This window comes from Terrapene carolina, unplaced genomic scaffold (assembly GCF_002925995.2).
Source record: "Terrapene carolina triunguis isolate 2854851 unplaced genomic scaffold, T_m_triunguis-2.0 Scaffold84, whole genome shotgun sequence".
In the NCBI taxonomy this organism is placed as follows: Eukaryota; Metazoa; Chordata; order Testudines; family Emydidae; genus Terrapene; species Terrapene triunguis.
Window position 1 is genome coordinate 12,550,950 of NW_020664435.1, and position 20,160 is coordinate 12,571,109.

Sequence of the window (20,160 nt, forward strand, 5' to 3'; positions counted from 1 at the left end):
AAGCCCTTTTTCAATAGTACATAGAAATAATCAGTTAGCTTGTTTATAGCTGAGGATTGTGCTGGCTAGTCTGAGCTACCTTGCATAGTTAAAGATGGAGCAAGCTTTCTGTGGTAAGCCTAAATTTGAAAACTTGTAAAACTTTGCCAGAACTGAAGCAATATGCCTGAAATTTCAAAAGTGTGGTCTTGTGCACATATTTTCTGGAGGGATTGAGACAAACTAGACAAGTAGTTTAGGAACTATAGTGGTTCAAAACATGAGGTGATGATATCACTTTAACATCTTCTTAACTTGTCCCTCGAACTCCAAATTGTCATGATTCCAGTACAACTTTGCCTAGAACAGTGGTGTTCAACCTGTGGCTCTACAGGCTCTAACCTCTAGGCCCTGAGGGCAACTGCATTAAGAAGAATGTGTTTGATTATGAATTAAAAACATGTTCCCTGAGCAGCACTCTGCGACTTTCAAACTAAAGTGTTTAATCAGCCCCCTCACTATGAAGAAACAGTACAGGGTATTGCTTCACCTGTGACCCCAGGATCAGCTCTGCTGTGAGCTGGGATTATGCTGAACAGTATCAGTCCCTTTTCAGCTGAATACCTACTGCATGGCAAGGAAGGGAAGACATACTAATTTTGGCTGCTCCATAGTCTGCTTCCCTGATGAGATATGGAAGCTCCAGGGGGCTCAAAAGGGAAGCTTGACTGTCTCTGTCTTGAGCCTAGGAGAGTGATTAGCAAAAGGAGGGCTCCCTTCCACACCACAGGGAAGTAGGGAAGCCCAGGAGAAGGGGGAAAAGGAAGAGATTCTGAGGAACTATCATTTAGGCTTCTTGATTCTCTTCTACAGCACCGGTTAGAGCATCTTGCTGTAATTTGCACCAGCTGACAACTGTCTGTTAGGTACCATGTGACAGCTGGAGGATAGGCAAAGCTCAGCATGCTCCAGCCACTTCCCCTTTCTGTCACAGTGCAAAGTTGTACTAGATGTGCACCTACAGGAGACTTCTCCGTGTCAAGGTAATCTCCATCAGAGGATTTGCAGATGATTTCCATTGTGTATGTTAATTGCACAAAGGGATGTGGACCAGCACACACAATCTAAAGCATCAGTCATGGTCACTTGACCATTTAAAAATTTTATATGTGCAGCACTCAGTCTGAAAAGATTGGACACCAGTAACCTAGAAACTCCTTTTTAATAAGTTGTTGTTGGTGAAGATTGATATCTTTGACTAGTGTATTTTTTGTGGGGAGGGAGGTGAAATTAGTTGATTCATATATTAAGAACCCTTCTGGAATCTGAATTCGTCCACCACAGGGATGCAAACCTTGCAAAGTCCGTTTGTCCCTATATGGATGACCATTTTGGAGACAGTGATGTCAGGCAAGGTATTAGTGTGACGAGATGGATTGTTCAGTGAACAGAACTGAGAAATACTTTGTACTTTGGGTGAAGCCTCCTAGGGAGTTAATGGGAGGGAGAGTGCAAAATAGGGGCAATGGAGAGGCAGCCCATATTAGTAATCTAGAGACCACTTCTCAGATCAGATCACTAACTAGCTTTATGTGTCCTCTCCATGCGAGATGGGACACATATGTAGGGTCCATCCAGTTTGGGCTGAAGAAAGAGGGGAAGCATAGTGTGGGGGAAAATTTGGGGAGAACTGGAATTCATCCCTGTGTAGTTCACTAATTCCGGTCACTAAGAAATTCTTAAATTAAGGAAAAAATTTGTTTCAATATTTACTATTGTAAATAACATAAACTTACTTGATGGCATTACAGCCTAATTACTGAAGGGCAGTTTGGTGAAGGGGTTGAATTACATATATGGTTTCACAGTATACTAACTTATTTTTGTAGGCTTTGACATAGACACCCCAGATGATTTTGGCAGGACCTGCCTTCATGCAGCTGCAGCTGGAGGGTAGGTAGAAGCTCTGCCTTCACTTTTAATTTTTTTTCTTAAATCATTGATCCTGACATTTCCTCCTTTTTCCCCCAAGGAGCTTTGTAAGTGTGAACATAATTTCAAGATGGCTTCTTTCTACAAGCTTTAAAAAGGCATAAACTGCAATTTCTACTCAGTCATCAATCTTTTATTGTAATGACCAAACGCAATCAGTTATTCCTGGGGGAATTCCGCATCAGTGCGCATGCGTAGAATTCATGTACCCCGCAGATTTCTTTGCTTCCCCACAGAAAAATGACTTCTAATGGGGAAACAAAGGGAAGCCGCAAGAGTGGTCACACGCCCCTCCCTGGCAGTGTACGCAGGTTGGTTCTGGTGCTTGGAGCAGCCAGTAGAGATGTAAATCACCTGGGGGATGGGCAGGGGTGTGTGAGAGTGAGTGAGTGAGACAGACACTCTGTCCGTCTTGCTCCCTATTGCAGCATGTTCAGCGTGGAGGGGCAGGGCTTTGGGATGTTTCTGAGGAGGTAGGCGTGGGACAGGCTCTGTCCCTTCAGGCAGAGCAGAATGCAGCAGCCTGCCTGCTTAGTGAATTGTTCCCATTGTCTTTGTGAATTCCCCCAGGAGTATAAAACAGGTGTAAAAGTTTTAAGGCTCCTTTACATTGCCAGAGTGGTATAAAGGACAGTATGTCCTTATAAATGCTTATGTTGCTTTCGTGATTAGAACGGGTCTAACTTTTTGGACTGAAAGAATTTCCTATCAAAATGTGCTCCATGAACTGTTTGCTAATTCCTTTTCTGGAGATGGTCAGTAGCCAATATAAATTGTGAGGTTTGATTTCCCCAGTCCTCACTTGCTCTTCAGTTGCCTGATGTAACACTGAGCATATGGCTTTATATATTTGTTGACTATTAGGAAAGGGGGTTTGGGGATTTCCTCCAATGCTCCCGCTTCCATTCTCCATCCATTATCTTGTAGTTTAAATAAATTACGGAAATAATTGAAACCAAAGTGATTATATTGCATTATTTTGATAAATAAAATATGCAGAATTTTAAAATATTGTGTGCAGAATTTTAATTTTTTTGGTGAAGAATTCCCCCAGGAGTAATCAGTGTTTATCCCAGGTTCAGGATTGGCTCAGAATGGATTAATTTTACTTGCATGTTTTACTACTTATCGAAAGTACAGACCATGTTATTTAGGGCAATCTGTTACCAGGGCCCTATGTTAGGAGCACTTCAGAGACACATGGTGAAGGGGTACAGTGCCACCACCTCACCTGCTTTCTTTCACTTATCCCCTTTCCATCAAGTTGCTCACAGTGGGGCATAGGGGCTGTAATTCTGGCCAGCCCTTTGAAATAGGCTATGCAGAGTTGGGGGAGGGCTCCGTACTGCCTTTCCCCAGGCACAGTTATGTATGAGCTAGATACAACTTTACTTTCTGTGAGTGTATATCTTTATAGTATATGCTATTCATTGTATTTATAAACATCTGGATATTAGATTACTTTTTTCAACAAATGCAGGGGGCTAACTTATTTTTGATTATTCACGAAGAAAAAATGTTTTAAATGTTTTTACCAGCATGTGAGGGAAGCTGAGGATAGCATAAATGTGCACACAGACAGTATCAGGGGGTAGCCGTGTTAGTCTGTATCTACAAAAACAACAAGGAGTCCGGTAGCACCTTAAAGACTAACAGATTTATTTGGACATAAGCTTCCGTGTATAAAAAACCATGCATCTGAAGAAATGAGGTTTTTTACCCACGAAAGCTTATGCCCAAATAAATCTGTTAGTCTTTAAGGTGCCACCGGACTCCTTGTTGTTTTCACACAGACAGTAAGAGCCTGGGAAACCTGTATGTTTAGCATATCCCTGCACATAGATTTGTCAACAGTAAAGCTAAATTTTCATGCAGTGCCAACTGGAGTTCAGTTAACCAGAAGCAAGGACATTTTGATCAATAGTGCTCATGGATGGATTGTGATGTGAAGAATTCAGACCATAGAAAACTAGTATTTGACTAGCGTTGTTTCTCTAGGTGGGTATCTTAAGGAGTGCATGTAAACATATAGGCCTTGATTCCGCAGACACTTCATGCATGTGACTAAAGCACAATATTAGTCCCATTAACTTTGAGGCCGCCCATTAATAAAGCCAAACATGTGCACAAGTATTGGGAGGATCAGTTTATTAGTTACTATAAAATTAGTGTACAGAGTAGCTATTCAACATTGCCTAGAAAAATTGGGCAATAGATTGTTGTACATGCTCAAGTGCACACAGCTTTCAAGAAATCAGAGGTCCAGTGCTGCATAGTCATATAATAAAACCAAGGGTACTTTTTATGGGGGGTTTTTTTGGTGGCTGTTTACTGGTAGAGCCCTGCAAATTGGTGGATATCTGCAGATGCAGATTTCCATGAACCATTTTTGCGATCATGAGTGGAGTAGATGCACATTTTATATCTAAAGCCCAGCAAATCTGCAGATATCCTGCGTATCGTTTTTGCAGATACAATTTTTTTTTATCCGCGTAGGGCTCTATTTACTGATATAAAATATCCTTGGAATAAAAATTACTCACTTGTGATGTTATCTCACTCTCATCCTCACATTTAGGCTTCATATCATAATCTTAGTAATTTTCCTCTCTCTCTGAACAATGTTTACAGCTATCGCCATAAATAGTTTTTTTAGATAGTGTTCTTCATAATGCAGTATCAAAGATAGCATATGCATTGCAAACTTTGTTTTTCCTGGCACTTATTAAAAGGCTTTAAAACAAACAAAAATGTATAAGTAAAAACTTGCCACGGGCTGAATCTTGGCAAAAAAACTCTTAGCATGTATTCATTTTTTCTGTTACGTTTCCATCAAATTAGAAGTGTATTTACTACTTTAGGACAATGCTCTTGTTGATTTCAAAAGGCACACTGCATAAACATCAACATTCCTACATTTGGACCAAGGACAGTTTATGGTCCTTAATATTTTCTTCAATAACTTTAAAGTCTGTTTTTGGTGGTGTTTTGTATGCAAAATATAGTTTGACTCATTATCAGTAAAAAATATTGTTGTGTGATAAATAACTGTGCAGCAATTACGATAGTTTGTAAAGGGCACTGTGTGCTTGAAAATAATTTAATTTGCAATCAATGTTGCATTAATTTAATAGGAATTTGGAGTGCCTAAACCTTCTGCTCAACACTGGTGCAGACTTCAACAAAAAGGACAAATTTGGGAGGTAGGACACAACATTCTAAGTTTGTGGATTTTAGAACTTTATTAAAACATGCACATAAGTAGCACAATGATTCTGTGTGAAGGAGCCCATATTCCTTCACAATACATTCCTTTTGGAGTGATTGTATTCATAATAAATTGTTGGAACCCTATCCAAGTACTACAGCCAATTTAGTCTAAGCATCTTATTGAAAGTTTATAATTATAGAAAAGTCACAAGATTTGCTTTGTTACATTCTGTTACATAGTTGTTTTGTGTATTTTTTTCTTTCAAATTGTCCAATTGATCTCATATGTTACTGTAACTTTAATAAAGATGTTTTTGGTGGAAGGTGCATCCTGATGGGTTGAAATGGCTCTCAACCTGTAGATTTACTGGTATCTCCTCATTAGCCCACCTGTCAAGGCTATAAATGCTCTTCATCAACCTGTTCGCTTTGCCATTTCTGAACATTTTGCAATCTTCTGTATTTTTTAAAGGAAAATCTAAATTCTTTTAATAAAATAACTTTCCTTTTTACCTCCATCCATCCCTTCTTCATATAGCTTTCTCTCGCTTTGGTCTCACTCATGCTTTTACTTTCTTCAAATAACTATTGCTAGCGCCAGATTGTTATTTAAGTGCAGACAGTGTGGTTAGTGCTTATGCAAGATACTAATTAAAGACAGCCAAAGAGATTACAGTCAGAAAGACTGACAACTAAGAAGAGATACTCTGGAAGAACCAGAGGCAAGAATTTATGATAATTTAAAAATATTGTTTGTAGCATCAATGGTTTAGTGGAAATGGTCCCTCAGTCCTTGGTTGAGTGACAGGAGTAGGACTCCAGCAGAAGTATCTGACTATGAATCGTGTCTCCTTTTGAAGTCCTACTTGCACCCTTGGCTGAGGATAGAAGGGTTAATTGTAGTACTTTTCCCTGTGGAAGCTGCACTTAAATTTTTGTTGGGCTGCTGATTATATTTGGACCAGGAATGAGATTATTAGATGTTCTTATTTATCGTGGAGAGATGAAGAAAAGATCTGTGGGGAAAATGATTTAAAAAAAAAAAAAGGTATGACAGGTAGGGAGGAGATAAAGGGGATCAGAGTAGTGTAATAACTTTAAAAAAACAAGATGTAGGGCAAAATTTTCAAAGCACCTAAGTCCCTTGTCAACAGTGACTTAGGGCTGGTCTACATTGTGGGGGGCGGGGGTTTGACGTAAGATACGCAACTTCAGCTACGCTAATAGCGTAGCTGAAGTCGACGTATCTTATTTCGACTTACCTCGGGTCCTCGCGGCGCGGAATCGATGGCCGCGGCTCCCCTGTCGGCGGGTAGTCTGGACGTACCCTTAGGCTACTAAGTCACTTTTGAAAATGGAACTGAGGGCATGTCTACACTGCCCTGAAGTTTGGACTAAAAAGTAGTGGTGTGCACTGATACTGAAAGTGCCGCTAACTCTCCCATGTGGATGCTGCAGACATGAACTTAAAGATCCAAAGTTCACACTCTTTGAAGAAGTCTGTTAGTGCAAACTTGGAACCTTTGAATTCGTGTCCACATGGGGAACTGTGGTGCACACTGCTATTCACAATCCCTCTGTCCAAATTGCGGGGCAGTGTAAACATGCCCTTAGACCCCTCAGTCACTTGGGGTAAAATTTTCAGAAGCACCTAAGTCATTGACTTCTGAAAATTGTTTATATACTATATTATGTTTGGTAAGGGTTTTTCCCCCTAGACTGAGTAATTCATCAATACTATATTTTCATATGAAATTCAAATTTCAAGTTTCTTTAAAATCAAATGCATATTTTAAAAAATCATTTGTTTTATTTTCTAAACAAGCATATATTTTTGGTACATTAAGACAGGATAAAACAAATAGACACTCTGTAGGACTCCACATTAGACCTCAGTTCTGTCCTCAAAACCCTACTGAGCACTCCACACAAAACTACTTTAGATGTTCTGCAGGAAGGGTTAAATTTCACCCTAAATAAACAGTTGAATTTTGTTCTGGTCTTTCTTGGTGGTTTTGCACTATGGATGATCAGATTTGCTCATGTTTTGTCAGTGAATGGCCTAAAATTAAGTTGGTGGAACAAACAGATGTTTCAATAATTCTTTCTTTCATTTTCCTGTGCATGTATGTATACCTCTCAACACACACAAGCTGTCCATGTATTGGCTGACAAATATGTACCCTGGACTGCTATTACACTTTTTAAAATGATTTTTACTGAACCATGTAATATTTACATATATTAGAACTGAATTATTCAGCCAATAATAGAATATAAACATGTTTTTAAAATTTCATTTTATTTTGCATTTTTGTCATTAATCTGTTGCATGTCTTTCTCTTGTATTTGAATGTATACTAAAGAACTCCACTTCATTATGCTGCTGCCAATTGTAATTACCAGTGCCTGTTTGCCCTTGTGGGATCTGGAGCTAGTGTGAATGACCTTGATGAGAGGGGTTGTACACCATTGCACTATGCAGCTGCATCAGACACAGATGGCAAGTAAGTGTCATGTCTTATACAAAAGGGTGAATATTTAAAGACTTCAGAGCTGTGTATTTTGTTTGCTTACTTTCTGTAATCATATATGCCAAATGTAATATTTATATTTCTTTGAAGATGGCTAAATGGTATGATTATTGGGCTGTTAACAATAAATATAAGAAATGCTTTGGTTTAAACATATGTTTTCCCCCCTCCTCCCATTACAGCAAGGTGTATTGTAATCTTTTGGATTTTAATGTTGAAGTCTTAATGGGCTATACACTGTGGATTAAATTCCTGCTCTGCACAAAATAAATGTGATTTGGGTCTTGGCGGCTTGAGACTTCCTGATAACTATACTAGAGGAGGCGTTTTTTCTAAAAATTCTAATATTTAAGCTCTAGAGGACTGGAGGCAATATGTTTTAAGTGATAGGTCCTTGACTCTGCCATTTGTTTCCCTTGCTGGATCACCAGACTTAATATTGTAAGACCAGTCTGAGTTATCCTTGTCCTGAGGTAGGCTGAATGTAAAATATTTATTTAAATACATAAACATTTTAACATGTAGAAGTAACAAACAAAAAGAGAGAGGGTGATGGTAACAGCGAGAGGAACATGTGATACAGAATAGCTGTGCATAACTTGTTAGGCTTTTTTGAAGTGTAAATAAAGAGTAGATGATACCAGTAATCGCTACTGGCCATTTGAGTAGCCATTAAAGTATATGTACCCCTTCCATGTAAAGTCTAGGTTTTTTGATTGTTTACCTGCTACTTCTCTGTTAGTTATGTAATCCCACTTCCTGCTGGCAGTTGTTGAGGGGTATTTACTTTAATTATCACTTGGAATCTTGGAGCTTGGAATGATTTCACAGTTGCTCTCAAAGGGCTTGTCTACATTACCCGCTGGATCGACGGGCAGCAATCAATCCAGTGGAGGTCGATTTATCGTGTCTAGTGTAGAAGCGATAAATCGACTGCCGACCGCTCTCCTGTCGACTCTGGTACTCCACCAGGGCGAGAGGCGCAGGCGGAGTCGACGGGAAAGCGTCAGCCGTCGACTTGCCGCAGTGAAGACACCGCCCTAAGTAGATCTAAGAACGTCGACTTCAGCTACGTTTATTCACGTAGCTGAAGTTGCGTAACTTAGATCGATCCCCACCCCCCCCCCCCCCCCCCCCCCCCGCAGTGTAGACCAGGCCAAGGACATCAATGCCTCAGTACCAGAGTGAGTCTTCAGGTTACATTATTTTGCCAGCTGTCTTGCAGAGGCTAGAGGATGAATTATGATAGTAATATTTCAGTGCCTTTGGGAAATAACACAAAGAATGATCTCCAAAAATCCCTGAAATATTATTGTTCTGATGAACAGTTGGCTCTTTGGAAGATAGACTGCCAAGTAGTATAACCTGAGAAGCAGCTTTTTGAGTGGATGCAGCAGTATGCTTAAGATCAGTTGGGAAACAAGTTCTGTCTGGCTCAAATTCAAACAGAGATTAATAATAATAATAACAGTAATAATAAAAACCAAATAAAACTAGAAATTAATATTGGGCTGGAATATAAGTGCTGGAGACAATGTCAGGTAAGTGATCTATATAGAATCTCTGGAACATTTGTGTGGTTTTTCATAAAGTTTGTGCAGATGTTTCCAGAGATGACTTTCTGGAACAATGGCACTCTTTCTAAAAGACCTTCTCCCCATTTATAAAAGGAATTTTGATCACAGGATGACCGTGAGCTGCCATGAAAATGCCATGTGATGCAGCCGTGAAAAAGGCTAGGATGCATCAGGCAAGGTATTTCCACTAGAGACAGGGAAGTGTTAGTATCATTTTACAAGGCACTGGTGAGACCTCATCTGGAATACTATGTGCAATTCTGGTCTCCCATGTTTAAGAAAGATGAATTCAAACGGGAACCAGGAGCAGAAAAGAGTTTCTAGGATGATCTGAGGAATGGAAAACATACTTATGAGAGGAGATTCAAAGAGCTTGGCTTGTTTAGCCTAATTGAAAGAGGGCTGAGGGGAGATATGATTGCTCTCTATACATACATAAGAGGAATAAATACCAGGGAGAGAGAGGAGTTATTTAAGTTAAATGCCAATGTTGACACAAGAACAGATGGATATAAACTGGCCATCAACATGTTCAGGCTTGAAATTATACAAAGGTTTCTAACCATCAGAGGAGTGAAGTTCTGGAACAGCTTTCCAAGGGAAGCAGTGGGGGCAAAAAAAATCTAACTGGCTTCGAGACTGAGTTTGATAAATTTATGGAGGAGATGGTATGATGATGTTGCCTACAATGGCAAGTAGCTGATCTACTACTGCTAGCAGCAAATATCTCCAACAGCTGGTGATGGGTCACTGGATGGGGAGGGCTCTGAGTTACTACAGAGAATTCTTTTCCAGGTGTCTGGCTGGTGGGTCTTGCCCACATGCTCGGTGTAACTGATCACCATATTTGGGGTTGGGAAGGAATTTTCTCCTGGGTCAGATTGGCAGAGACCCTACGGGTTTTTTTGCTTTCCTCTGTACCGTGGGGTACGGGTCACTTGCAGGCTTAAACGATTGTAAATGGTGGATTCTGTAACTTAACTTTAGTCTTCAGTAACTCATCCATAGGTTAGGAGTCTATTACAGGAGTCTGTGGGTGAGATTCTGTGGCCTGCAATGTGCAAGCGGTCAGATTAGATGATCATGGTGGTCCCTTCTGACCTTAAAGTCTGAGTCTATGACCTTGTCTACACTAGAACTTACTTTGGTATAATTTATGTCGCTAAGCGGTGTGAATAATCCACACCGCTGAGTGACGTAAGTTATACCGGCCAAAGTGCCAGTGTAGACAGTGCAATGTCAGTGGGAGAGGTTCTCCTGCCAATTACTGCCTCTTGTGGGAAGTGGAATATTTAAGTGACGGGAGAGTTCTCTCCCATCAGCTTAGAGCATCTCCACCACAAGCGCTACAGCAGCACAGCTGCATCAGTGTAGCTGCACCGCTGTAAGTGCTGTCGTGTTAGATGTAGTCTATCTCCGGAGTATGTTTAACAAATACTTGTATTCCTGGGACTCAAACTAGCAAGCCTTACGTCTGTATCAGATAAATTAGTTGAAAAAAATGACAGTTATAAAACAATAGGGATAAGCTTTTGTAAAGGAAAGTCTTGCTTCTCCAGCCTTTTTAGAGATATTTGACAGTCATCAAGCTAGCAAATAAATGAGAGAGGTAGACATAATTTAATATGGACTTAATGTTGTGGATGAGGTATACCACATGTTGTGATAGGCATGTGTAGGATCCATGGATCTTGAAAGGTGTGTTAGTTGTTGTTGGAGCATTTAGTGCACTATGTGGGTAAACCAGACAATCACTATGCTTTCAAATAAACTCACACAGGAAAATGATAACAGACAAAAACACCCCATCACCTCTCGGTGAACACTTTTCACAAAGCAGTCACTCTATATCTGACCTATCAGTCCTCATCCTCAAAGGAAACCTGCACAACACTTTCAAAAGACAACCCTGGGAGCTTAAATTCATTACTGTGCTAGACACTAAAAAAGTCATGGACTGAACAGAGACCCTGGATTTATGGCTTAATACATGATCTGTAACCCACTAACCTCCTCTTTTTATCTTATGACTGCTGAGGTATTAACAGATCACTCTACCTTGAATGGTCCCTTACAATCCGTGCAAACTACGGTATTTATGCTAAATGATCTGCTGCACCTTGCATTTTGCTGTGACGTACCATTCCCAGACCTGAACAAGAAATTTTACTTGGGATATATCAACCTTCATGCAACAAGGCATAAGCCAGCCGTTGGCTGTCTGGGGTTAGGAAGACATTGTCTCCCTAGCCATATTTTTATATATATATATCTGTTGTGATGGTCTTACATCCTCCTCTACATCTTCTGGTACTGCTCTCTGTCCTTCTTCTGAATACTAGGATACATGGATCACTGTTTGATGTAGTAAGGCATGGCAATTTGATGCTCCTATTTGTTGCATATAATAAAATTGAACTTTTTTTGTATTTTCAAGGCAAGTACTAGTTTACAAATTAGTGAAAAGCTGAATTTTAATATTATTAATATGGTTGTCATTTGTCACTTCACACAGGTGCCTGGAATACTTACTAAGAAATGATGCAAATCCAGGGATCCGAGACAAACAAGGATACAATGCAGTTCATTATTCTGCTGCTTATGGTCATCGCTTGTGTCTTGAACTGGTAAAAAAACAAAAAACAAACCAAAAAAACCCAACTTACTATGAAATAGTTACTGTCTACTTGTAGAGTTCTTCTAAGTTAGGTTGCTGGCCTGGAATTTAAGACCCAGGTTTAATTCCTTACTCCTGCAACCTTCCACACATGTTGCACAAGTCACTGAGTCTCTCTCTGTCTGTTCCCCAATTATGAAGTGGGGATAACAGTACTACTTTACCGCACCGGAGTGTTGTGAGGATAAAAATATTAAAGATTGTGACGCACTTGCATACTGTGGTAATGGGGGGCCATGTAAATAACTTAGAGACAGAATCAAATGGTTGAAAGGATTATTGTTCTAGGTCGGGGGTGGGCAAACTTTTTGGCATGAGAGCAACATTGGGGTTTCAAAACTGTATGGAGGGCTGGGTAGGAAGGCTATGCCTCCCCAAACAGCCTGGCCCCCACCCCCTATCTGCCCCCTCCCACTTCCCATCCCATGACTACCCCCCTCAGAACCCCTGACCCATCCAACCCCACCCTGCTCCTTGTCCCCTGACTGCCCCCTTCAAACTCCCCACCCCTATCAACCCCCCCGCTCCCTGTCCCCTGATTGCCCCGACCCCTATCCACATCCCTGCCCCCTGACAGGCCCCCCTGGACTCCCACTCTTATCCAACCCCCCATTTTCCCCCCCAAACCTCCCCCTGAACCTCCGCCCCACCCAACCGCTCCCTGTCCCCTGACTGCCCCCCCCAACCGCTCCCTGTCCCCTGACTGCCCCCCCGGGACCCCTGGCCCCTTATTCAACCCCCCAGCCCCGACCCCCTTACCATGCCACTCAGAGCAGCATGTCTGGCAGCCGTGCCGCCCGGCCGGAGCTAGACACGCTGCTGCTCTGCTTGGGGAGCTCAAGGGCTGGTCAGGACGGTCCCGCAGGCTGTATTTTGCCCACCTCTGTTCTAGATAGTGGGATAACACCGAATATTTTTTGTTTAAAAAACTATCATTTTTCTTCTGTTAGCTAATGTATTAAAACCACTGAGATGTGTTAACTGATTTAATATGAGCTTGTGTGGATTAAAAACGAGCATAATACATTTTAGCTGAGAGAGATTTACATATTTGAAAGTGAAGGACCTAATTTTGAAATATTTTGATCATAATATTGCAGTGACTAATGGCTACATAATAAATTTAAATAACCGCTTCACAGTAGATTTTGATCAGCACTTGGCACAAAAGTGTACCATTTGACATTTGTTTTATATCTTCCATGTTTAGAGTTAGTACTTATATGAAAATTACACTTGTATTTTCAATTTTTTCAAGACTGTTGAACTAAAAAATTTTTTTTTTAATTTCAGATTGCAAGTGAAACTCCCCTAGATGTTGTAAGTGTGTACACTTTATCATCATTCAAGTATTGTATAGTACAATGGAGCATTCTGTCTCAGAATACTATTGCTTATCCTGGTGTGTCCAACTGTGTGCTTTCCAGTGAACAGACATGCATTTTATACTACTACTACTACTACTACTACTTATTATTACTTATTGTATTACTATAGCACCTATGAGCCTTAGTCATGGACCAAGAACCTGTTGTGCTAGGTGCTGTACAAACAGGACAAAAGACAGTCCCTCTCCCGAAGAGGCTTACAATCTCAGTACTTGCAGTTCAGAAAATATAATATTTATATTTAAAAATTGCCTAATTACAATTACTTTTCAAGTACAGTGGAATTTCAGTGGCTGGAACCATTCTTTCTAACAAACTGATAAATCTCTGTCTGTTAGTTCAGTTATCCAGATGCATTGAATGGTTTCCAAGCATTTTGAATAGTTGGGATTCTGCTGTATTTATAGAATCATAGAACTGGAAGGGACCTCGAGAGGTCATCTAGTCCAGTCACCTGCACTCAAGGCAGGATTATGTATTATCTAGACCATCCCTGACAGGTGTTTGTCCAACCTGCTCTTAAAAATCCCCAATGATGGAGATTCCACAGCCTCCCTAGGTAATTTATTCCAGTGCTTAACCACTCTAACAGTTAAGAAGTTTTTCCTAATGTCTAACCTAAACCTCCTTTGGTGCAATTTAAGCCCATTGCTTCTTGTCCTATCCTCAGAGGTTAAGAACAATTTTTCTCCCTCCTCCTTGTAACAACCTTTTATGTACTTGAAAACTGTTATCATGTCCCCTCTTGGTGTTCTCTCTTCTCCAGACTGAACAAACCCAGTTTTTCCAATCTTCCCTCATAGATCATGTTTTCTAGACCTTCAATCATTTTTGTTGCTCTTCTCTGGACTTTCTCCAATTTGTCCACATCTTTCCTGAAATGTCGCACCCAGAACTGGACACAATACTTAGTTGAGGCCTAATCAGCGTAGCGTAGAGTAGAGCGGAAGAATTACTTCTCGTGTCTTGCTTACAACACTCCTGCTAGTATATCCCAGAATGATGTTTGCTTTTTTTGCAACAGCGTTACACTGTTGATTCATATTTAGCATGTGATCCACTATGACCCCCAGATCCGTTTCCGCAGTACTCCTTCCTAGGCAGTCATTTCCCATTTTGTATTAACTGCAGTCCTGAAAAAGAATCTGCATTAATACACCAAGCAAATTTTGAATGGGCCACCACAGGAAAACACACAGGGATTTTTTAACTCATTTTATAATATTATATGTGCCTTGATTCACCTCTTCCTTTTCATGTAAATTTGTGGTTTTCCTCTCCTTCCCCTTGCTGCTGAGGATTACTTCCATCAGGCTTTCCGTGTCTATTTTCTTCGTTGCTTTTCCTTCTCCTTCCTTACCATATGTTCCCCACCTATCCAGTGTTCCTTACTGATAAGCTGTTTGTTTGCTTTTATTTAAAAAAGAAAATACCTTATTTGGGAAGAATTTCTTATTTGAATAGTTCAATCTGAAGCCAAATGAAACACCTGCTAGTTGGGCTGGGGAGACGCAGGAAGAGTGTTGCCTTTACAGCCCAAAGCCTTTAAAAGATTGAAATAGTCATTTATACAATACTTGGGGGGCGGAGGGAATACCATGTCTGTGGAATTTTGTGTATTTTAATCTGTAAGTGGTGAGGGATAGCAATTCCCATACTGTTGTTGGAGTGTGTGTTTTAAAACAGTTTTTTTGTTGCATTTAATCTAAATTTGTATTTCTTCTAGCTAATGGAAACATCAGGTACTGACATGCTGAATGATTCCGACAACAGAGCACCAATTAGTCCATTGCACTTAGCTGTAAGTATTTTGTTTGCTATTGATTGTTGGGCTACTGAATCATATAGATATATGCACAACAATTTTTTGACTGATACAAGATAGTTTTGATTCATGCCATAGGTTTATTTGCAGGCAATAACAATAGTTTACAATTCTTAATATATACGCTCTCTTACGTGAGTTGCATAAGATTGTGTGTATCAATTGTAAATGTGCTCTTGAGGAAACACTGTCAACATCAAATCTGTTCAGTATTAAAAAAAAGAAAAAGTTAAAACTGGTTTCAAGTACTGCTGAGTCCCCCTACCATTTTTTTTATTATTTAGAGCCACCTTTTCCTATTTTTAAACATGTTTTTCTCTCCCCTGTTGTTCATGAAAGACATTCACAAATTATCAGGGAACTGACTACACAGGGAAAACGGTGAAGCTGATCATATAAAAGTGCAGTGAAATGCCAAGTAAGCAAGCTTGAATAAAATATTTTTTCTCTAATCATAGGTTAAAATAATCAAAAAGTGCCCCCTTTTAAATAAGTGTAAAGCAAATATTAAAAATTGATGGTGCACAGGTATGAGACAACACGTGTTTTTGATACACAGGACCAAAAGAAATGATGGGACATCAGTAAGGTGACTTCTAAAATTAGCAATAGAAAAAAAAGGGGGGACTAGGCCTGAAATTACATGAGGACACTGGCTTGTGACAGAGTGCTGAAACCTGGCAGGTGAGTTCGCACTCAGCTCTCTTAGCCTCAATTAGTTTCCCCAGTGATGGCTAATTGAACAATTAGCTAATCAGAAGGATTGGCTAGGGATGTCAGAAACTAATTAGCCCTCAGCTAGCTATAAAAGCTGATGAAGGCCGAGAAGGAAGTGTTACAAAGCGGATGAGGACAGGGCTAGCTGAGTGTAGAAGGAAAGCGCTTCCAAGAGAGAGATCTCTTTTCCTCCTAGGGCCCTAGAAAAGAAGGGCTGAAAGATGTAGAGGCTTAAAACTGTGGTGTTACACTGTACTGGTGTGGGTGGAAGGCTTAGAATAAAATACAGCCTGAACACTAAAAGAAAACAGGTCTGAGCAGTTTCTGGAATACTGAGAATGGGGACAGTGTGTCGCCCCCTTATAGGTTAGACACCCAAGGAGGTATGAAGGACTCCTGACAACTCAAATAAACACAGTTGATTTTTATTTATTTTTTTTGTAATAGCTTGGACCAGCACTTGAAGTTGTTCATTGTTCTCACAGCTGTACCATGACATTTGACACATTATCATGACAGGTCTACACGGTAGATTTCCCACAGTTATCAATTCTAGTCTTATTGCATCACTTTCCAAATCTTCTCCATTCTGCCAACAACAATCACCTGGTCTGTCTTTATTTATTTATTTTTTCTTACAGGGAATTTCCTGTAGCTGTGTTGGTCTCAGGATATCAGAGACAGGAAGTGGGTGGGGTAATATTTTTTTATTGGACCAACTTCTGTTGGTGAGAGAAACAAGCTTTGGAGCCACACACAGCTCTTCTTCAGATCTGGAAAAGGTACTCTGAGCATCACAGCTAAATGCAAGGTGGAACAGATTGTTTAGCATAAGCAGTTAGCACATAATATAAGGGACCATTCAAGGTAGAGCGGTCCATTAATACCTCTGCAGGTGGCTAGTGGGTGTTAGTGGGCCACACTACCCTTGCATTTAGCTGTGAGGCTGGGAGTACCTTTCCCAGACCTGAAGGAGATTTCTTTGGGGCTCAAAAGCTTGTCTCTTCAACAGAAGTTGGTCCAATAAAATAGGAGTTCCCAAAAGAGATACATGAGACATCTCTGGGAGACTTGCGGGAGAAATTGTATAATAGTTTATTTATTATTTTATTTATTGCATTCTCATAATAGGCTATTCAGATGAAGCTTTGAAACTGAGAATTTGTTATAAAATACAGTAATTAACTTACTTCAAGATGTACCGGTGAGAACACAGAGATGTTGACAGAGAGAGCCCACACCTCCAACCACTGTACAGTGCGGGTTGAGTTGCTCAGCATCTGTCCAATTTGACTGAGCTCAGAACTTAATCAGGTTTTTTTTTGGTTGTATATGTTGCACTATAACTATATCTGTACATAACAGTGAAATATGGGCAGATGGCTAAAGAAAGGTAGTGTTAAGAAGAACACACACAGTGTCAATGATGAGAAGGGTAGTGTTCATGGGCAGCTGGTAGATCTGGATATGGGTACACGGACAGCTGGTAGTTCTGAAAGGAGATGCACAAATAAGAAAAGTTTGGGAACCTCTGCAATAAAAGTTATTACCTCACCCACTTTGTCTCAGGGAATTTCCTGTCATTCCAGTTTTAGCATGTTCTTTTGAAGGGGAAAAAAAGTATTACATAAATATAAAATCTACAAAAAGTTTTTTTAAAATAAAAAGTTGATTCTATATTACAATAAACTAACTTTTTTTGTCTTTACGTAATCACTTAGACCCTGATCTTGCCAGGAGCTCCCCATGGGTGCAGGAGTTCATCCACTCAGAGCTTCTTGTAGAATTGGGTCCTTATTCTGTCATGTGAAAATGTTCTGTGTTTTGTATAAAAGACTAAATGCAGTGGTTATGTATTAATCATCCTTTAATTTTTACACAAGATGATTTACAGGGCTGTGGTATATAAAGTCTTGAAAAGATGAAAATCTGAAAAAAACATAATATAGGATAAAGAATTGATCTGTGTATCTATTGACCTCATTCCATTTAATACACTGCACTTGAAATGCTTTAACTTCTGTTTTTACTGCTCTACCATATTATTTGTAAACATTTTGCCCTATTAAAGGGCCACTGCCAATGACAATTTTAAAAAGAGCAATTTTGATACATCACTTCATGTTTGTCCTGCCTTTAAAAAAAAAAAAAAAAAAAAAAAAATAGAAAATCATTTTTTTTAAATTAGTTTTTCCTATATGCCTTCTGCCTTTAAGATCCTATGGGCATCCTGAGTGCAACAACGCTGAACATAGTTGTGGCCCACCTGTTTTCCCATTTCTTTTTAAGTATGTGAGCACATCTGCCTCTTCAGTTTCAGCTTTGCTGCTGCTATTACAAATAAATGCCCTCTGCAGAGGGTAATGAAGAGTCTGCATGTGAGCCCCCAACTAGAGCAATGCATAAGAGTCATGCACCTGATCGTAAAGCAGTGAAGTTCACTGCACCTAAAGAGTTATCAAATACACAAAGTAAACAAACTGGAAAAATGACACATTTTTTTCTAATTTCTTCCAATTACTGATAAAAAAAAAATAAATTAAATAAAAATAGGTACAGATTGTTCAGTTGAAAGTATGTTTTTAACATTGGTTACAAAATGATTGATTTTTACTTAAAACAGCAGATATTCTTCTAAATGCTTTTGTTACACACTATTTTCATAGTGTCCTTTTCTGATGTAAATGAAACACTACTGCACTGTGTTAATATTCCCTTAGGCCTATCATGGTCACCATCAAGCTCTGGAAGTACTGGTGCAGTCTTTGTTGGACCTTGATGTGAGGAACAATAATGGAAGGACACCATTGGATCTTGCAGCTTTTAAGGGACATGTGGAGTGTGTGGATGTACTTATTAATCAGGGAGCATCAATCTTAGTGAAAGACTATGTTGTAAAGAGAACTCCAATACATGCTGCAGGTATGTTGTGCTGAACACAAATGCATGGGTTTGGGGTTTATATTATTTTGTTCATGTAATAATGCACAGCAGTCTGTTGTTTCTGTGGCATTAACAGAGTGGATTACGTCTTAAATTATGTTCTGCACTGTGGAGGATGAGGAAGAGCATGAGGTAGTGGGAGTGCCTTAGCTTAGTGAGAGAGAGAGAAAATGCCTTAGTTAGATGTCTTCCTTGGGCTCTGGAGGAGTGTAGTACCTCTGCCATCCATTAAATCAGGGGTGGGCAAACTACGGCCCGTGGGCTGGATCCAACCCGCCAGCCATTTTAATCCGGCGCTCCAGCCTGGGAACAGGGTCAGGGGCCTCTCCACGCGGCTCCTGGAAGCAGCGGCATGTCCTCCCTCCGGCTCCTATGCGTAGGGGCAGCCTGGGGGCTCTGCGAAGGAGCCGGAGAAGGGACACACCACTGCTTCCGGGAGCCACTTGAGGTAAGTGCCCCCCAGAGCCTGCACCCCCAGCTGGAGCCCTCACCTCCCTTTCTCCCCCCCCCCAACCCCCTGTCCCAGCCCTGATCCCCCTCCCGTCCTCCAAACCCTTCGGTCTCAGCCCGGAGCACCCTCCTGCGCCCCAAACCCCTCATCGCCAGCCCCACCCCAGAGCCTGCACCCCCAGCCAGAGCTGCACCCCTTCCCACCCCAACCCCCCACCCCAGCCTGGAACCCCCTCCCGCACCCTGAACTCCTCATTTCTGGCCCCACCCTGGAGCCCGCACCCCCCAACCAGAGCCCTCACCCCTTCCCGCACCTCAACCCCAATTTTGTGAGCATTTATGGCCCGCCATACAATTTCTATTCCCAGATGTGGCCCTTGGGCCAAAAAGTTTGCCTACCCCTGCATTAAATGGATGCAGTGTGCATTTCCCTCCATGCCAAACAGCTGTGCTGTCTAGGATGTTTGTGGGTGAATGGCATGGTCAAGGCCCTGCCATTTGTAGGACATTGTAGTGTTGAGATATGTTGTGTAACTTAGCTGTCATAATTTGTGATGGCATCAAACAGTGCTCTGCTTTTAATCTGTATCTTGGAGAGCTCTGGCAGTTTTGTGAGAAGAGAAGTGTGATGGTTATTACTCAGTGCTTTAAGGATTAAGTGACTGAACTCTTACTGAGTTTTTGAAAAAATTAATGTTGATGATGATTTTTAATCCTTTCTCCCCCTCTCTCACTTCTCCCTGTGGTTTCCCCCCAAAAAATGTCTTTTTAAGGGATACTTAGTTATTCATTCCTTTCTTGTCTTTTTGCAAGTGAACTTTACTTTTTTTTTTTTTTTTTTTTTTTTTTTTTTTTTTTTTTTTTTTTT

At 40.5% G+C, this 20,160-nt stretch overlaps 1 protein-coding gene across 3 annotated transcripts in view; it reads left to right on the forward strand.

Annotated features, from left to right (window-relative positions):
- Positions 1–20,160, forward strand: part of ANKRD28 (ankyrin repeat domain 28) — a 201,499-nt gene that overhangs the window by 152,519 nt on the left and 28,820 nt on the right. For all 3 annotated transcript variants that reach the window (XM_024209574.2, XM_024209575.2, XM_024209573.2), the window contains 7 exons: positions 1,869–1,932; positions 5,106–5,174; positions 7,548–7,688; positions 11,808–11,919; positions 13,263–13,289; positions 15,084–15,158; positions 18,620–18,821. In XM_024209574.2, the coding sequence (XP_024065342.1) occupies positions 1,869–1,932; positions 5,106–5,174; positions 7,548–7,688; positions 11,808–11,919; positions 13,263–13,289; positions 15,084–15,158; positions 18,620–18,821 (690 nt within the window). The remainder of the gene's footprint in view (positions 1–1,868; positions 1,933–5,105; positions 5,175–7,547; positions 7,689–11,807; positions 11,920–13,262; positions 13,290–15,083; positions 15,159–18,619; positions 18,822–20,160) is intronic.